Here is a 20899-nt window from a genome sequence, read left to right on the forward strand (position 1 = left end):
AACCGAACTTCACAATTCTGCTTCAATTTCCAAATATACATCAACTGCCCTTTGCACACTGCATTTAGCTTTGGGGTTATTTTCGGGGTCTGTATAAATAAATGCAGACATGCAGTATGCAGGTATTACATTCCTGGAAGTGTGTGTCATCACCAACGCATGATATTGTTCCGTTTATTCTATACGCGCAGTTTTGTCTTCTGCAGCTTTAAATGCTCAAGCTCTTTAAAGCAGGATGATTTCTGATAGGCTGTTAATGGTTTTATCCTTCATCAGCTGGAAAATATAATAATTGTGAGAGTGATTCCACCTATATCATTTCTCTGTGCCATTATTGCTATAGTTGTGGTGTGAACTCTGCTATTCTTTTATAATTAAAACGATTTTTAAAATGCTTTATAATTAGTTATCTTTAGCATGAACAGTCTTAATTCACCCGTTGCAAGGAGTTTGAATGACAGGCAATCTGACCAATTATAATCCGCCATATACGACAAATCTGCCATTTTGTCCGACCAAGAAGTCAGGAGAGTTAGTAGATTAACGTTGGTGGACTTGAATTTGAAAAAAACGATGTGTACTGACGTCTTTCCGCGGTTGAAACAACATTACTTCTGATGTTCGTTCATGTTTATTTGATGCTATAATTAACTAGAAGGAAGAGACGATTGGTTCACGATAGAGATGTGACGGTGATAATATTCTCCCTCCGGTTAATCGACTTGTGACAACACCGGTATTACCGGTTTCATCGTGGGGGTGGGGGGTGTTAGAGTGATGTATTTTTTTTTTTTTTTACATGGCGTCAGTTCATCATTCGTATTGAGTTTGATTGACATGCGATCTGACCAATCAAATTCCACCATTTTTGTGCGACAAAGCAGTCAGAAGAGTTATTGATTAACTTCGGTGGATTTGAACTTGGCTTTAACTGAGGCAAACTGTCACGACACATTAAAGAGCCAAAAAACGGTAGGCCTATTTTATTTTGTTTTGACTGACCAAATTTGAAAGTTGAGACTTTGTTTCATATTAAATATTACCTGCTCGGTCCTGTCTGTCAGCGCGTTGTCAATGTCCTCTATTTTTCACTGCTTGAGATCATGTTCAGAATACGATTACATATAAGGTTATATTTCAGCACTTCGCGAATGGACAGCGACTTCTCGCGCATTCATGTTAAGTGCATTTTTGGGAAACGCGCGTGGAATTGCGGCGAGCGTAACCTTGCACATAGAGAACGCTCTTAAGAGCTAAGATACATCATTATCGGGAAACCCGTCCCTGGTCTCCGCACTAGCCTAACTGAAAACTATGAAAGCCGTGTGACCGGCCAACTGGTAAAAAAGAAAAGAAAAAATACATTAAAGAAACTATTCCCTCTGATTTTGTTTCATTAATAAAGTTTGACTAATCGCAGCAGTCTCGCATTCGTTTAGAGCTCGTGTGAATTGCACGTATAAAATGAAGTTAACGAACAACCTCGTTCCATCAGGAAACGCCACATGAATTTCACTGCGCTTTATGAAGAGTTTTTCTTTTGCGTGAAGAAGCCGTTCGCCGGAGATGTGTTAAAAGATTAATTCATGCACACAAGAGAGTGCGGCCTAATTTACTCTCTTACCTTTGTTCTTTGATTAACATTAATGACACTCCATCTGACACGCGTCCCATTTTCTCACAAATCTCTACATTCATTTATGATATTATTTAAATAATTTGCTCTTATGAGGACACTCGGCAGGATTTACAGCGCGGTCTCTTGTTTTGTCGCGCTTGAATGGTTGAGCGTGATCATACAACGCTAGTCAACTGGTGACAGAAAATACGGATACTGCGTAATTGCTTTAAAAAAAATGTTTTGCGGTGCTGCGGTGGGCAAGTGATGAAACCGGTGTTGCGACTGAACACCGTGTAACACCGGTAACACCGACTATCGTGCCAAGCCTAGTTCACGAGCAGCTTTAACTGAGGAGCTACAGCGATCTGTCACGACACATTAAAAAGCCACACAACGTGATTTGATTTTTCATTCATTAGAACTCTATCCTAATATTAATAAGAATATGCCAATTAATCTCTTCAGTTATGTCAAGTATTAATATTATGATGTTCTTCATGCCAATAGAATTTTTTTAAATAAATATTCAGCTATTTACATCCAGACAAAGTTGACAGAGAACTAACAGATAATTAGGATTACAACGTTATCTTTAATTCAAAATCCAGCTGACTACGACTTGTTTAGAACAGACATCAGCCATATGAGGTAAGATATGGGTAGTTTTTTTAGTCTGGCCCTCCGTGGAATGGTTATACAATGTTTGCATTTAATATTTGTGAGAAAGGGGCTTTCTGAACTGTACATAGGCCACATATATGCACCATATTAGCAATGGTAGGTTTGTCGATACAGGACATTGTGATTTCTCTGCGTAATATAGTTATTTCGGATTGATAGCTCTCTTCTGCTTTGTTTATGTTTAATTTTTTTTCAAGTGGCAGCTGCTCACAGTTGATCGCACTGCACAATCAGAGTGGGCAATTTAGGGGATTTAGTGCTTAAAGGTGAAGTATGGTTTCTGCTAAACTAGTGGCACCAAGCGGAATTACAAAAATAAATCAACCTTGCAAACGCACGTCACACCTCCACCAACTCAAACATCTCTTACGGGTGCTTCCGTGTTTGTGAAGGCATGTCTCAAAAGGTGAAAGTAGACTACATTCAATAAAAGGTTCAAAATTGATACAAGGAATACTTTTAGCTGTGCTGCTACGAACGCGAGAGTCTCTCCTATAATAAACCCATCCAACGGGTCTGCACCGGGCAAATTTTTTGACATGACATGCCACAACTATTTGAGGCTGTTCACACTAGACACAAAGTAAATATAAAAAATTGGAACATTCGTCTTATGATGTATTGAAACGTTCAATGTGGGGTGTTGCGTCACAATGCTTTATTAGCTTTGAGGTGTTCATGACCCGTTACATCTTTATCTTACATACTTCACTTTTAAAACATGGGTGTTTATAGTGCCGAACAGGGACTGGTCCAACATTTATTCATTTTTTTTACAAATTAAGCCAGTTGAAAAACATAGGATGATGCAAATTATTTCGCACACTTTTAGAGGCCTACCCATCATCCACTTTATGCATCCGCCACTGGCCCAGACACACAACAATGAGTTTTAAAACAATAAAAACCAACAATAAAAATGTCTAAATGCACAAAAAAACATAACTTTTACAAAATAGAATTGCTGATCTAAAGTAACCATGTAAAATACATGTTAATGTTCTTGTTTTAAGGCGAGACACGGTAGGCAAAAACATAGATTTTTCATGCAGTGGTCAGTTTTGAGATTTTGGGCTAGTTTACTCCTTCAATTGTGTTCTTTCAAGCTGCTATAAAGAAAACGTTGAATATATACATACATTAAGATGTTTAATTTAAGTTTCTCCCGAATTTACCAGGAAGTTAGCACTACAACGCGACACGCCGAGCTCCGTCTGTTTACTGAAGTCTGTCATTACCGGTATCGCAGTAAGGCTCCGAGTCTCCTGCACAACGCTATGTAATCCAAATATGGGCATTTCCTTTCTATCAGTAACCAATCGTGAATGTCCAAAGGGGGATTTAAAGCTAACGACGAGTTCTCATTTAGAGCTATTTAAATCTTTAACTGCCGTTTTCTCAAAATGAGTTTTTTGTCATTCTCCAGTACAAACATCTCAGCCTATGTAGCACCTATGTACACCAAACTTTCCAGTTATACACTTATATAGTATTCTGAAGATATTTTCAGAGGGATTTGTTAAAAAATCATTCCTGGCCTGATTTACGTGACATTTTAATCAAAAAAATATGGCGAAAATCTAGGCTATGGACAATATATTTTGATTCCCTTGGTAATGAAAGCATATATCCTGAAATTTTCATCTTGTGTGTAAACAAAATGAAAAAAGAATTTTGCACCTGGCTTTATCATATGTTCAGATCTATCTACCGAAAATATATGCAAAATCGTGCCTATTTAATGAGATAATGCCTAATTTGCATAATTAAACATACAAATTTCTAAAACTTGTAATACATTTTTTTTTATATACTTGTGTAAGTGATCAACTGAGGAAGTTTCATGGTGATATCTATTATTTAAAAATGTTACCCTATTCACCTGTAGTGTCTCGCCTTAAGCATAAATCAAGACAAGGTAAAAAAAAATGGGGGAATAAAAGCTGTATCTGCATCTAGGGAAGCATAGTTAATACGGGGTGACATCTTACGAGAGGCAAATGTCATGGGTCTATAGCTGACAACAAGCAGAAAAAAAATGTGAGACTGCCAATCAAACACACATTGCCGATTCATCCAATCATAAGATTGGCTAGTACTTTGAAGCTCCGGTTTTAGAAACCTCAAGTCAATGTACTTAAATGCAATGTTTACTGACAATCAAAAGTCACCTTTTCATGTTATAACAGTGACAAGCTCTAAAACATTAAAATTCCCTGATGCCTTGGTGTTTTTTGAGAGAGTGGAAAAGCTCAGTCAGCATTCAGGCAAGAATAGAGAGCCCAAATAAATAAATAAAAATAGCATTAAAAACACAAAAACAAGAGACCCCAATATCAGATACTAAACAACAGTGACAGGATGTCATTTAGGTTTAGGGACAAAACGGTGTCCTAAATTCTGAATGAATGTGGTTACAGCCATTGGTTTGAGTGAAAAACCTAATATGTGAATACAACACATCCATTCGGCCACTTCTCTTCTTGATCCATTGATAATGTATAAAACACAGTTTGAGAACAACCCACATGGCTCAAAACCACTTTGGTGGTGTATGGTTCAGTTCAGGGCAGCGACTGTAGATACACGCCATGCCTACCGTGTTCTAGGAATGCCGATAGAAAAATCCTGATTTGTGCTGCGTTGGAGTACGTGGTGGGGTGTGTGCAGCGAGGATTGGGAATTAAATAATGTAGAGAACACACACACATATACACGCACACTCAATGATGATGTGTATCAGCCTCTCCCTGCTGTTCCCGATGCAGTCAGGCAGAAAGATCTAGGCCATCTGCACAGCAACACAGAGAAAATAGCTCTGCGTGCAGACAGAGGGGGACACGATTAACCAACTGGCTGCATTTTTTCTATCTCTCTGAGAAGAGATGGAGTAAGAGACAGACAGGGAAACAGAGAGCGCTAAAATTGAAATGGGCTTAGAAATAAAAACACACTTCTTTAGACATCAGTCATAAGCAGGCACCGGAGAGAGTGACAGAGCAAGAAATCGGAATGGCAGGGGAAAAATTCCCACCTAATGAGGTATGACAGTCCTGAGTCGGAAAGGTAAAGGAAAATATATCACTTAAAGCCCTGTACATGCAACAGTAGTCATGACAAGACCTGCAGAACATTCAGTAAACAGTGGTTTTCAACCTTTCTGACTCAAAGGCCCCTCTAATATTAGGCCCCATGACTTTTCCAGTTATTTAGATAAGATATAAGGATAAAGATTTTCTTTTAAAACATATTATTTCTTCCTGATGAAATATTTCAGAAAATATTTTAGCTAGAACAATACATATTTATGTATATATTTTATTAATTTACATGACTTTTCCAGGTCAAAATTAAATTAGGCTTCCTCAAATATCGAGTTTTTCAAAACTGTGTGAATTCAAGAATATTGTGACAAAAAAAAGACTTAATTATAATAATTAATAATATTGAGAAATGTATTAACAATATTTAGAAAAATCAAAGAAAATATTTGCAAATCAGCCTAACATCAGCACAGAAATTGAGAAGATGCATTTCTACAGGCAAAACTAATAATCATAACAGCACAATAATAATTTAAATAAACTTTTTTTCTCTAGAATACTTGATTTCTATTGGTTGATTGTTGCATTCAGAATTTAGGGACCAATAAACCTTATTATTGGATTGTCCCTTACCGACAGATTTGCTTCATACAGTAGCTCTCTTGCCTCAGCAGTCTCTTATTTCTCATATAATCAATTTATTTACCTCACATTAATGATTCAAGTTTGTTTATTGATGTGGCAAAAAGCTATTTAAGAAGCAGAATAACCCCAAAATGAGCCCTTATTACCATGGTTTATGCTGGTATTCTAGCAACGACTATCTGACTGTGATATTCCTTGTTTCACCCATTTAAAATGGCGATCAAATACGCCAATTCATAAAAACCTTTCTTTAAGAGTCTTATAAATCCTCAGCGATAGCAAAGTCATGTGCTGTACAAGCTACTATAATAACATGCGCTGTCGTTCTATGCCTAGAAAGATTAAATAATCTGACGTCTGTCAGTCTGTGGATCTGAATACACACTCAATCCACTGAAGTCTTTTAAAACAGAATTTTAATTCCATGACCCAAGAGAGGTTCAGCTCAGGCAAGGTTACCATCACACATCAAAGCTGCTTTCAACATAAAAAGCTACAATTAAGGCTTGGATTTATGTTCGGGATTGATTTATACTCAGATTTACATTCAGCTTTCAAAAGAAACTCTGCTAATTGTGGAAGTAAAATGCAATGCCACATGGTTCTTTGAGACAGAGATTATGTCATGTAAGACAGACTGTCATTGTTCCAAGAAGGTTAAAACTAATTTTATATATTTGTGACAAATTTGATATAATAGTGAAGAAACAGTGTTTTCCCCAGAACCATGGTCTTGTGGTTAGTGCATGTGCTCAACACATTAGGTTACGTGTTCGTGTTCGAATCCAGGGTGCAGCACTTCATGATAGCACTCCTAGCTATTATTTCTCATGCTACAAATACAAGGACTCTCATGAAACTACAAACTAGGTGTATAACGATTCACAGTTAGTAACTGTAAAATATGCGTAAAATAGACAGAGTTATATTGCTAATGTATGTTTCTGTCGATGGATACGTATTCTGGCTTCCCCTAAACTTTGTTCAATGGGAGTGCCATACGCTCTAATATGATCAGTCATTTACGCCGTCATCACCCGGGTGTTGACAGGTGAGATCTAAACAGCACACATTGCTATCGGTGTTTAAACTGAATTAATTTAAGCCCTGCCTTAAAGATTCAAGCACAAGAAGATGCGAAAGAGAACTCGCGCGCACGCTGTGAGAAGATTTGTGTTCGCTCACCCGAAGCCGCGCCTCAGACAGCGCGCAAATTTTGAGTTCTCTTTTCAAGTCTTGTGCTTGAACGGACAAATTCACACAAAAATGATGTCAACATGCCCATCTTGGCGAGTATCCTAGCAAACATAGTAGGTTATGACTTAAGTGAACGTAAACGGTCGAGAAAGACAACGCATGTGTACAGTATCAGTGTACTGGATCAGTGCATTATGTCTTAAAGTGACAGTAGCCTAATATTCCTGCTGTGTATTTTTTATGTTAATCAAACAACAAAAGATAAGGAAATAACTCAATGCTCTTGAATATTGGATTGAGCTATTGTAACTTTAATAATGATTAATCTTTATTTAATTTATACATTGAAGATCATATGCAATGCTGTTTTAGATTTGATTGCTTTATTCAATTTCTGTACCTTAAACTACTGTTAGATACCTGAAAAACCTGAAAGCACCATTTTATTTTCGCTGTTGCTTGTAGTTTGATTATTTAATCTAATTTTCTTTATTTTTATTTGACAGTAGTTTTTTTCCCCCATAACATACATACCGAACCGTACTGAAACTGTGGATAAAATTGAACCGTAATTTGAACAGTTACACCCCTACTACAAACCATGTATTTGTATATAAACATACACATTATATAAAATAACTGGATACACAAAAACATTTTTATGGAATTTGTTTTACTACCTTTACTTTGTTAATTTAATGATTATAATTTTGTATACTAAAATGAGAAAGAAAAAAAATTAAAATAATAATACATATACATATATATATATATATATATATATATATATATATATATATATATATATATATATATATACATATATATATGTCAATATATTTTATTATTATTATTAATATTTGTTTCTCTTTATATATATATACAAAAAATACACACACACAGTATAATAAATATATGCCTGGTACAGGTAATGTGTTAACAGACTTTATTATGGAAAATTATTTATTATTAAAAAAAAATTTTGGGGTGATATAAGTCCTAGACAGTTTCATGATATTCATTTAAAAAAACGTAAAAAAAAAGGGTGCTTTTCAGCTAGGTTTAGCGGCTGTTGTTGTGGTTGATACAGTTACGGACGGCCTTCTCACTGGAGGTTTATGGTGGGTTGAGTTTCACTGGTGCTCACTCTCCGTCTCTCACCTCAGTGTCACTTAATTAGCCCGCCTGCACAAAGGGAAACCAGGCACAAGAGCCCAATTTAGACCACAATAAAGTCTGGAATGACTCGACCCGCACTGTAATAGGAGTCCAAACCCCCCTTCATTTACGTGCCAGAGACGTTCCTGGGACTTTGAAGATGCCGAAGACTGAGCGGAGGGGAAAAAAAGGCTAAATCAAAGGAGGGACCCATAAATTCCATGAGATTCCTCCAGATGTTTCAAAATATATTTGCTGAAGCATTCCAGATGTGCCACCTTTTAGTTCCCCTTAGCTCTTTCTAAGATTCCGATTTTCATCATTGCAAAGAATCTCACAGTAAGCTTTAAACATAATAGATGAGGAAAAAGAGAACTAGGACCAGAAAATATATGTTGCTTCGAGAGGTGAATTTTTCCCAAGATAAACTAACAGCAAAATGTTTGCAATGTTCCCTACTGTGCAGTTCCCCCGACACGCTCCTGTGTGCCAGTGCTGCGTACTTCCCACAGGCTGTGACCTGGCCATGACCCCTGACCCCTGACCTTGCAACAAGCGCTTTGTGCCTAGTTGTTCTGCTTTAATCGCAGCTTTTAAAATGAGCCGGCGAATTCAAAACAGTGCCAGAACGTCTCACAAACACCTGCGTAAACTAACTAACCCTCCAGCCGGTGCTTAGGCTCTGATCTGGTTTTTATAATGCGAAGCGGTCTCATGTTACTTATTCTAGTCTGAAACAGAAGAAACCATCCTAAATGTGACACTTGAACTTGCCGGGTGCCGTTTCTGCAGGCGCTGGAATGTAAGCCTTTTGGTATGCAACAAATTGACGTGAAAGAAACTGCCAGCGCCTGCCCGTCTGCCTATCTGTTCCACTGTCTTCCTGTCTGTATTGCCTAACTCCCCACAGAAGATTTTGCCACAGGCGCTCTCAAACTCCACCGTAAAGACGTTTCTAAGCCCAGACCGCTGCCTAACAAATGCTGAGTGGAAGTTGCACTTGCAATTCCAATGCAAACAACTACTCAGGGACGACTGCCAAACCACAATTACCTCCCACAATGCAGTGAGTGCTAAAATACTCCACCTATCCAGTATGAACCTACGTCACATGTGCTCTCACACATCACTGATTCTTGAGATGATCCTTTTGAAATCTATCTGACATTAGTTTTAAAAATAGCAACCATTCCACTTATCAAAATTATGAAATCACTCACAACTTCACAAATGTATACGTTCTAACTTTATACTATATATATATATATATATATATATATATATATATATATATAAAAATACTAATATATATATATATATATATATATATTTTTTTTTATAATATAATCAAAAAAAAAATATATATAAAATAAAATGTAATAAAAACATTTTAAAAGTATTGTATTTATGTTATTTATATAAAATAAGGAAAATATATTAAATAAGTAATATAATAACAATCTGAATATATAATAATAATAATAATAATAATATATATATATATCATTATAAATAAAAACATAATATTTAAAAATAATAATTATATTAATAAAATAATGAATATATTATAAACTTTTTACAAATATATTAAATCATATTCTAAAATAATTTTATGTACCTAAATATAATATTTGATATATAATAAAACTTAAGAAACACCTAAATAACTTATCTTTTATAAAAATAAAATAAAACACCTCTTGTATAAGGTTGAATAATATATGACAGTTGTGACACTGTCATATATTTATTTCTGATTATGATTAAAATGATGGCAAAATCAAAGAGTCTCATCCTGAAGAAGAGTTCAAGAACATTACACAAGTTCCCAAACGTAGGGGAAAATCTTTGACCATGCTGACCAGAATAAACCAAAATAATTCCTCAGTTTTATAGCCGTTTTATCCCAGGACTAGAATCACTTAAGACACACACACACACACTCAGTGTAAGTGATAGGAAGTAACTGGCTCACACACCTCCAAGATTAAAAGGCCTCTCAGCTGGAGTGAGCCGCAGCTCAACAGCCACTTGACAAACAGCAGCGGCGCTCGCAGCAAATGGGTAATAAGAGGTGTGCTCTTTTACTGTTCCAGCAAGAGGAAGGCAGCGAGGTCAGAAGGCACCAGAGCACCATTTCTCACTGGAATGGCCAGATCTGTGAAAGAGACACCATCTCTGACATGTGCCATGACTTATGTAAACAGATATTCGCCCACACCATCATCTTATACCTCATGGAGACGTACTCAGCCATAGCAGAGATGGAGCGAGATGGCTGACATGTCTCAAAGTACATTTGAAACGCAAGTGAGAGTCTGCAGTTGACGTGAACGAACTGTAAATCACTCTCGCAAGCCCGCCAGTCAAAAAAGGCCTTGTTTGGGCAAAACGTGGATTGTGAGGGTGAAAGCACACCTGGCTTAGTCCAAAAAAAACGCTCCAGCAGCAGAGTTGCCATCTACTTGCATACAAATCCCTTCATCTTATCTTTGTCATCGTATTTTGGTTGGTGTAACAGATATGGATTATCATAATTGCAATCATGGTCCTTAATCTGCTGGGCTGATTTAGGCTTTCCAGTGTAAGCTGCAGCATTAACGACAAAACCCCCCACATACACACAGTCCAGAACTCTAAAGCCCAGTGATGTTTTTTGCCCGTTACAATTGATACTTGTCAGATTACAGTATATGAGCCCAGGAATCAAACATTCTCATTTACATGTAAAATTTAAGCAAGGCCCTGCGATGTTGCCGATGTTTTGCAATGATGGCAAGGAAAATCAAAAGGAAAGCGTCTGGAGTCTGTCAGATATGTATGATAATGTTTAAAAAAGAAGTAATTTTATGATAATAATGCCAAAGAATAATTAATAAGATCTTTAATACTGAATTTCATATAGAAAAGCATGTATCAACATTTATAAGCCATCACGGTTACACTACATCCAGTTATTTTACTTTGAAATTTGCGTTCCGTGTTGGAATGTCTGTTTTTGTTTTGGTCTCTGTGATCAAATTTACCAATAGTACCATTGCCAAATTTACCCAATAGTATTTCAACAGCCCGGGTTGCCAGTTGGCAGAAACACAGCATATTACAGCCATGGAAGCTAGCAAGCAAACTGAGTCAGATATTGCAGATTCTACCCAACCTAAAATGCCTCTGCATCCATCTAAAACAAACGCTATGAATGGGAGCATATTAAAACAAGGATAAATTAACTCATCAACTTACAGTATGTGAACTTACAGTCTCCTTGCCTTCAATAGTCAATTGCGCTCGCTTCTGTTGCATCAATCTGGCAACCAGTGAGCGTTGAGTCCAAGGAGGAGGGGGCGGGGGAAACAACTCTCTCCAATATTTTGAATTTGGACTGCAGTACCCATTTCATCCACTAGCTGTCAATGAGACAAACTGCATCTTTAAGACACCCGTGTTTTTACGGTGTAATTATACATTTAAGTACTGAGAAATAATTAAACATGGCCAACATTAGGGTGTGGTTTAGGATTAGTAGCATGTAATTATGCACAATTTATAGTAATTGCTATAGTAACTACATGTAAAACAAAATGTTACCGCCATCATTATTGTAGGATCAATCACACTATTTTAGACTTTTGTCTAAGGGTTTAAGTAAAATGATTGAAGAAGCCTTGCATGTCACCAGAGAGAGAGAAGTCTGTCGTTACACCAGAGGATCGAGTTATACTTTGATTAAAGGAGAACTCTGTAACTCTAGCGAACTCTAGTCACTTCTTCGCTGATTTTCCCTTTTGTTGTCGCATGTTTTCCCCACGAGCTCCCCCTACAGCTGTGGGGGGGCGTATATTTCACAACACAGTCGTAAAAAACTCACTTGCGGCGGCCTCCTCCCCCTCTCTACCGCTGCTCATGTGCGTTTGTTTTGATCGGAGCAAGCCAACTGTATCGCGTGGAGCTATGTCTACCGAGGTGGGTAATCTGGTAATACATCATACATGCGTGTGTGTTTATGTCGAATTGCCGTAAAGCAATTTGTGTTTCGCGCTCGTTCTCGTTCTAGTTCTCGCTTCTCACGAGACTTCCAATTTCACTTTGCCGGGACGGCAGTGCGCAAGTTGCAAGGTTGGTTTTCCGCCTGGGAACGCTGGGGGGAGCGGGGAAAGTCACCAATATCACCAGAACAGGTTGTTTAACCATCCAAATGATTTCTAGACAGTTTTATTAAGTTAAAAAAGTTACCAAGTTCTCCTTTAATTGATGAATTATAAGGTCAATAAAAAAAAAATAAACACAAATGCATGGATGACTAGTTCACAATAAGATAAATAACATGTATTTAGAAAATAGATAGGGTGAATTTGCATTTCATGCCAAGAGCGTTTGAAACGAGCGTCTATCAGCGGGTACCGAATATACTCATTACCAGTACTGCAGAAATGCTTGTACCATCAACTTTTTTTTTGGTACTGGTAGTATTGGTAAACTTAATAACCCTATTCTGCCTTAATATGAAAACAAAATAATGGCCAAAATCGTATAGTGTTCGGTGCTCAGAATGCACCATGCCACAGACACCTTTATTCACACGAGCAAACCTATAAAGTCATTACTGTGATTTAAAACGATCTAAACCATGTGTCGCTCCGCCTTCAGAAATAGATAGAAGACTACTTCACATTTCTGTCAGTGCATTTTAATTAACGCCTGTGTGATAAAGGCTAATGTCACTGTGCTGGAATATGAATTCTACACTGTAGAGTTGCTTATGGTTAATGGCCTGCAGTTCTGACTCAAGAGGGTACAGGATCAGTCCCAAACAGCCTTGAATTCATTGGTCCAAAATCCCATTTCACATAACGATATACTAAACAACATATAGTTCTGACTGGGTGTGATAGTGTTGCGTCGCCAAGCGTTTGGCCAGCAATTTACATGTCTCTTGAGATTCATAAAGTCGTGCCTGTTTTGGATTAAAAAGCATTTGGTAAATAGCAAGAAACTAAAAGTACTGAAGAAGAGAACCGAGGGGCGCCAGATGCAATATTGATTCATTGGCTGAAACCTACTCTAAAGCGTGTGCATGCGAAACCTCACACACGTTTGCAGTGAATAAATATATAAAAAAAGACTTCCTGTGTAGCCACAGCACGTATTAGGCGCTGTCGCTGGCTAGCACCTAGTGAGGTGTTAAACAGCACTCCATTTACCCCAAAGCGGTTATCTGAGAAAATCTGCTTTTTGACCGAACCACCGCAAGTCAACTCAAGTCACCTTTATTTATATTGTTTCAAAGCAGCTTAACAGTGATAACAGGAAAATGATGCATTTCGGCTGTTGTTCAGCTGAATTCAGTTCCGTTGTAAAGATCCTCAATTATTAATTTAGTTCATTTCATCTATAAAGCAGTTCTGCAAAAAATGATGTTATCATCCAGCTCAGTTCAGTTCTCATTCAACATCGTCAGTACACTCAATAATATTGTTGAATATACATGTCCCCAACTAAGCAAGCCAGAGGCGACAGTAGCAAGGAATCCAAACTCCATCAGGTGACAGAATGAAGGGGGAAAAAACCCTTGGGAGAAACCAGGTTCAGTCGGTGGGCCAGTTCTCCTCTGGTCAACGAACCGACACGGTGGGATTCTGATTCAGGCTGCACATCAAGAAGAATTTAATTTGACTCCATGCAAAGAGTCCATGTTTGTATTCAAATTTTCAGGTATTTGACAGTTAAGTGCTGATTTTGTTTCCAAAAGACCAGCAATTTCATTTTTTTTTTTGTTATATACACACACTACCATTCTAAAGTTGACTCTGTAAAACGTCATGCTTTTTTACAGAAGTCTCTTATGCTCACCAAGGCAGAATTCTTTTTATAAAAAATACAGTAAAAAAAAGTAATATTGTTAAATATTATGACAATTTAAAATAACAGTTTTCTATTTAAATCTATTTTTAAAATGTAATTTAGTCCTGTGATGGCAAAGCTACATTTTCATTACTTCAGTGTCACATGATCCTCCAGAAATCCTTCTAATATGGTATTTTGGTGCTTAAAGGGATAATTCACCCAAAAAAGAAAAATCTGTATGAGTTTCTTTGTTCTGCTGAACACAAAATAATATATTTTAAAGAATGCCGGTAATCAAACAGTTGTAGGCCACCATTGACTTCCATTGTATTTTTTTTTTTCCTACTAGAAGCCAATGGCTACCATCAACTGTCTGGTTACAAACATTCTTCAAAATATCTTCTTTTGTGTTCAGCAGAGGAAAGAAACTCATACAGGTTTGGAACAACTTTAGGTTGAGTAAATTATGTAATGAATTTAAACTAATTTTTGGGTGAACTATACCTTTAAGAAACATTTCTTATTACGATCAGTTAAAATCAGCTGTGCTGCTTTATTTAGGCAAATACATTTTTTTACTGAACCCAAACTTTTGAACAGTAGTGCAATACATGAAAAAAGCTCTTTATGGTTATCACATGCTCTGACACATTAGCTGTGGTGCTCATGCGGAGGATGCAGGTTTGAATCTGTTTCGCAACATTTCTCGATCATATTTCTTTCTCTCATAATCCATACTAATAAGTAGTGAAAGCTAAAAATAAAATTAATTATTGTTCTATGGACCAACAACTTAATTAAAAAATATATATAAAAGCTTCAATCATATCAGTAAAATGAAGCTTCTTAGGGAAGTCTGAATGACCTTCACTTACCCAGGGCAAGTTGATTCAACAAAAATAAAAAATGCTTATCTCTCGTCAGTTACTTTTACATAAAGCGCACAATATCAGTCCTATCAGACCGTGATAAATGTATAAGCGAAGGTTCAGAGTATAACGTCCGCTTTAGTTTATCATCAGTCGTAACGTTGTGAAAACTCAATTCTAGAAGTCCAAAGCAAATCCTCCAGCTGATAAAACATATGGGGAGCGGAGGTCAACGTCTGAGGTTCATAGTCCACAGCTCCCCTTAAAGATAAAACACTCACAACGGTCGGGGGCTGAAAAATTCACAAATTATTAACAAGGGTTTGACGCATGGCTATCATAAACAACCATTTTAGATCTCCATTTCGGCACACATCAGTAACCTGATTGTGAAACTCTGTATCGTGGTTGAATTAAATCTCATCCTTGGACTGATCATCATGACAGAAAGCTTTGACGTTACCCAAGTGGTCTAGCTCATGGACATGCGTTTTTGAATTGTGTCCTTCTAGCATAAAAAATGAGATGCGTGGATCTCCACACTTGAACCTCACTGGAGTTGTACATCAACCAAAGATGTACTGGGAGCTCTAGCTCTTTAAGCTATTAATATTCTCTTTAAAACTTATAGTGAAAATGACAGCTGTAGGTCGTTCACAAAAGGGGGCAAAAAAGCATCCGGCGAGAAACCTAAAACTGCCCTGCCTAAACAATAAATAAAAAACTTGTATGGGTTTAAGAGGTAAACAGTCCACCCAGCCCCCAAATCAAGGCTCTTTAAACCGTACCCATGCCCAGCACCACCTTTGTTCCTGAATTACGGCTGACAGAGGAATGCACCCCCCTCAACTATGAATGTCACTTTCTCATCAAGACCATGAACTTCACAGATGGGGGCGGAGAAAAAAAACACCTCCTGTCCATCAAAAACAGCTCCTCACCCTCCTCTCGACCCCCTAAAAAACTGTTTTTGTTGAACTAAATGTGGTTTACTTTTATGGTCCTTTAAAAGCCAAAGACAAAATCATCTCCACCCTATGGATCTGCACAATTAATGAACTACAGATACACAGGGAGTGATTTCACAAAGCAGAATACTTCCATAACTTATGTTTTTATGATGCAATACAAGCTTTCAGTCCCTAGTACTTTCCTCTGTGATTTCCATAAAAGGATTCATTAAATCCTTGTAGGCAAAAAAACAGACAAATATGAGGTATTTAGCACCTGTGCCCTTGGGCTGAAAAAAAAAAAGTTAATAAACCCACCCTGTTCTGCACACTGCGGAAAGAACAAAAACATCACGAGTATAACTAGCGCTGTAATTTGAAACCCTGCTCAATTACCTCCACAAAAGCATTTGTAAATACAAGTAATCTTTCATGTTTAAATGATTATGTGTCTTGATTTTAGCAGGTCAGAGCTGTGCATCTGCTTGACATCAGGAAACAGCACTTCGCTTGCAAGCAGCCACATGTCCTGTGCTGGAAACTTGAGGTAAGGATTTTTTTCATCTTTCATGATAAGCTTTGGTAAATATGCTTATTAAAAGAGAAAAAATATATCTCAATCAGGTACATCCAAAAGTTAAACAAAATATATAGCATAAATAACAGATAAAAAATGATCATAAAAATAATTTTTAATTATCAAAGTTATTGGAATTATTTTTTTATTATATATTTTTTAATTATTTTAAATTATTATTTAGTTTTGTTTTGACATTAAATACTTTTAATATATATATTATTTTTTTTATTTAAAATCTACTCAGGCTTATTGTTTTTACAAAAAAAGGGGTTTAAAGTTTAACAACCAGTTATGGTTAATAAAATCTGAATATTTTAACAAAAGCTTTTTAAAAGACAAGGATTTATGACAATGACTAAATTAGCCGTGCAGATTACGTGACGCATAAAGCACACATCTCCAATAAGAACGTTTTACTAACAAATCTTTGTGTGCTACAATTAAAACACATGCCTACAGAAATAGATGATAACTATAAAACCACAAATTAATTTCAGCTTTTACATCCAGATTTCCCAAGATAAAAACACACATGAGAAGCCTAAACACACCTTCACAAATAGTCTATTATGTTGCTTAGCTCTGTGGTTTTTCTGGTACTGTGCTGGGAACATTCGGGGGTTTTGGGAAGCCCGGCATTCCTGCTGTCTCTCATCTCAATGAACCGGTGGGGTGATGATGTATTCAAGGTGTAACACGACTCCCGCATGAAAGAGCTACAGAAACAATTTAACAGTCCTGCCTATAGCTACCGAGTGAAAGTGTAGAGCATGCTTGTTATTCAACCTAACTTACAGTATACAGTATGATAACTAAATCATGTGTGACTGCTGAACTAATCTCCATGCATGGCAAGTAAACTCATATGCATAAGAGAGTAATGTGTATCATTTATTGAAGAACATGTTCATTTACCAAACCACAAATTCATGCATGAGTAAGAGGCACGTACAAGGCAAATACTCAGACTTAAAAACTGCTTTGCGTCCAGGTTATTAATTATTTTGAGATGTTATATATCACGTTATCTATATCTCCTGCCTATTGGTCTATTTTTGGCATCACTCACTGATATCACATTATCTCTACTGCTGCAAATTGCACAATGATTTCATAATCACACACCGACCGTTGGAATTTAAGAGGCTCAGATCTTTTCTTAAAACAAAAAGAAAGAAAAAGACAGACCATTTTTCATGAAAATCATATTTCAGTGCCTTGAATATGTTTTACAAACAAAAGAAAATCTATCATCATTTATTCATCCTCATGTCATTCTAAAATCTGCATTACTTCATTGTAATGAACTTTTGAGAATATATGGACGAATATTAATGTTTAAGAATGTATGAATGTTTGAGAATATATGGACACTCATTTCAAAAAAGTGAATGAAGGCTGTCAAGCTCATAAAAATAAAAAAAAACTCACAAAATTTTCATAAAAACGCAAACTTGTACACTTCTCCATGTCTTCTAAAGCGATAATAATTTTGTCATACAGACCGATTTTATGACATTATGGATGTCTGCACCAGCTCTTGATGAAAATCAAAATGAAAAGAGTTGTGAGAGTAGCAATGTCCGATTAGTGAATGAATTGTTGTTTTGAGTTTCATTTTTTAATTAATCATCAGTTCTAGTTCACAAAACCAAATTCACTGATTTGATGATCAGGTTTCAACAGTGAACATCTCGATAGAGAAGAAGATTTTTAGTTAACAACAACTTCGGTAGAAATTTCAGTCTGTTCAACTCAGTTCACAGGACTTGGAAAACAGCATATGATTCATTTAAACTATTTTTATGATAACTTTATGGTGCTTTTGTGTCTTATGAATCTTGACAGTCTCAGATCCCATTCACTTGTTACATTGAAAAGAGCAGACAGAAATTTCTTCACAAATTCAATTTTGGTGATACACAGACAGAAAGTAACACAGGTTTGGAACATCATAAGGATGAGTAAATAAAAACAACATTTTTTTTTCTTTTTTTTTTTGGGAACTATTTCTTTAATATGATGGGATAACATCATATGGAAACCACACCTACATTTCTCCTCAGCCGTCGATTAAAAAAAAGAACATTTTGAATTACCCGCAACGTTTGTTCCTCGGACACAGAGTGATTTTGTTATTAAATCTAGTCACAATAAATAGATTTCAAATGAAATTATTTGTCACTTTCCTCAGTAAACTACTCCACTTCACAGAAAACGCCAAAGTTTGTCCAAGTTCATAACCGAATCACGCATCAACTAAACTCTCTCATACACAAACGGTTCTCAGCTCGCGGGATTAACGTTATTTGAGACCAAAGTGCAAGGAAATTGATCAAATGTGTGCTTTCTGCAAGTAAAGATTCATTTACAGATGAAAAACAAAAACATTCGCTGAAGCTAACCCACTTTTTTCTTTCAGTAGCATGGCAAAGCTGTTTAATGAATTCTTACATACGTCCAACGAATTCAAACTAAAGGAATGTATATTTTTCGCTATTGTTTTGACTGATGCGCGATGTTGCTTTGCGTTAGTAAATACGAAAAATCCTACACACACACGTCTGCATTTTTCTGTTTTTCAGCTAACGTTAGGAAAGTGATACAAGTGATGCGCGAGAATCCAATACCTGCACGTATAAGATTGCATGAGCTTCAACTCTGCAACACAACCTTAAAAACACGACACTATCAATGTTAAATCATACCGCATATCAAGATTAAAACATTTAAGGAGTAGGCGCGATACTGAATGAGGTGTCACTGTCCGAGCGCGTGCCACCTCGTTTGCACGCCCAACTTTTGTGTTTACCTTTAGTTTGATTTAAAAACAAATGTCCTGATCCACACCATGCACTTGACTGTTGGGCATTATTGATTATGATTACATGCTTTCCATTCGCCACGAATGTAACCCTTCAATACAGCCCGAGTCGATAATGAGCGATCCATGTTTCTTTTTTTAAAGCGTTTGTTTTTGCCTCCCTCATGCTAGACCAAAAAGTAAAACACTGTACTCTCCAACTCTCTCTTGCAAACCAAAGAAACTCTAGTGGAAAAATAAATATCTTTCAGTAGTCTGGGGGTAAACTTACCCAATGACAAGAAAGGTTTGGTTTCCATGTCTGGTCGGTTAGCTCATGCCAGCTGACGCGCGCGCGTTGTAAACTGTCGGCGTCCCTCTCTGATGACAGTATAAGACGGATCCACGCGGTAAAAGTGAAAAGCTTTGCGATAGTGTCAAATGTTCACTTTATGGCACTACTTCTGTTTGTTCACGCTTCTGCTCGGCTCTGTCTACAACTCTCCAGTCCACACTACTGCAAAGGGACCCAGTAAAGGGGACTCCCACTGACGTTCACGCGGGCACATTTAGCAGCGACGCGTGAGGGGAACGTTAACCCCTCCTGCGCCGCTCTGCCTGCCTACAGCCTTGAGGAAGCTAGTAACAAAAAATAAAATAAAAACAATGTTTCCTTGAATAAGAAGCATTGTATGCAAAAAAATAATAATTATATATATATATATATATATATATATATATATATATATATATATATATATATATATATATTTGTGGATATATATAGGGCTTGACATTAACACCCGCCAAATGTGGGAGGATTTTAACAGTGGTGTGTAATGCAATCACTCCTACTAGCCACTTTGGCTGGTTGAATTTTATATATAATATAATATATTTTTTCAATTAAGAGCCCCTGTGGTGAAAATCACGTTTTTAATGTTGTTTATATGTCTATGTGGTGTTTTTAACATGCTTTAAGACAAACCATGTGCATGCAAATACATAAGTTAACACCTTGTGGGGTATTTTCTCCTTAAAACTGCAATGAAAACAAATGAAATAGCTGGTGTTTCTTACATCAGAAACTACAGTACCTTGTAACTAATCATGTTAGCGTGAGCATATCATTAACTGCTGTGAAGCTGGTTATCCCGGTATATTGTTTTGTTGACATGATAAATCGGGTACATTTAGCAATATAGCAGGTGAATTATGTATAATACAATGTTATGATAAACTATGCCTTTCACCACTGATGTTCTGAGTTGTTCAAAACGTTTTTAAGGATGCTGATTTTTAGAAAGCAGCTGTGTGACTCTGAGATGGCGAATGGGAACATGTTTTGTGTAACATTAGCAACACATTATTAGCTGTTTGATAACGTAGTCAAGCCAAAGGCTAATCATAGTAATTACCGTTAGGCCTATGTGTCCGACGTTGTAGAGAGCGATACATAAAACACATTACCATTCTGATACATCGACTTGTAGATGAGAACGAGCCTGTA

At 36.7% G+C, this 20899-nt stretch overlaps 1 protein-coding gene across 4 annotated transcripts in view; it reads right to left on the minus strand.

Annotated features, from left to right (window-relative positions):
• The window catches only part of rxraa (retinoid X receptor, alpha a), a 170072-nt gene that overhangs the window by 96261 nt on the left and 52912 nt on the right, over positions 1-20899 (minus strand). Inside the window, exons 1-2 of one of the 4 annotated variants that reach the window (XM_082141956.1) lie at positions 19682-19932; positions 11587-11750 (exon numbers count right to left, since the gene is read on the minus strand). The exons of 2 other annotated variants lie outside the window; for them this stretch is intronic. Coding sequence is in view for 1 of the 2 variants with exons in the window: in XM_082141954.1 (XP_081998080.1) it covers positions 19682-19709 (28 nt within the window). In the remaining variant the exon portion in view is untranslated. Of the gene's footprint in view, positions 1-11586; positions 11751-19681; positions 19934-20899 lie in introns of those variants that run through there. One more of the 4 variants, XM_082141954.1, reaches the window with a different exon arrangement.

This window comes from Leuciscus leuciscus (genome assembly GCF_965113295.1).
Source record: "Leuciscus leuciscus genome assembly, chromosome: 16".
Taxonomy (NCBI): domain Eukaryota; kingdom Metazoa; phylum Chordata; class Actinopteri; order Cypriniformes; family Leuciscidae; genus Leuciscus; species Leuciscus leuciscus.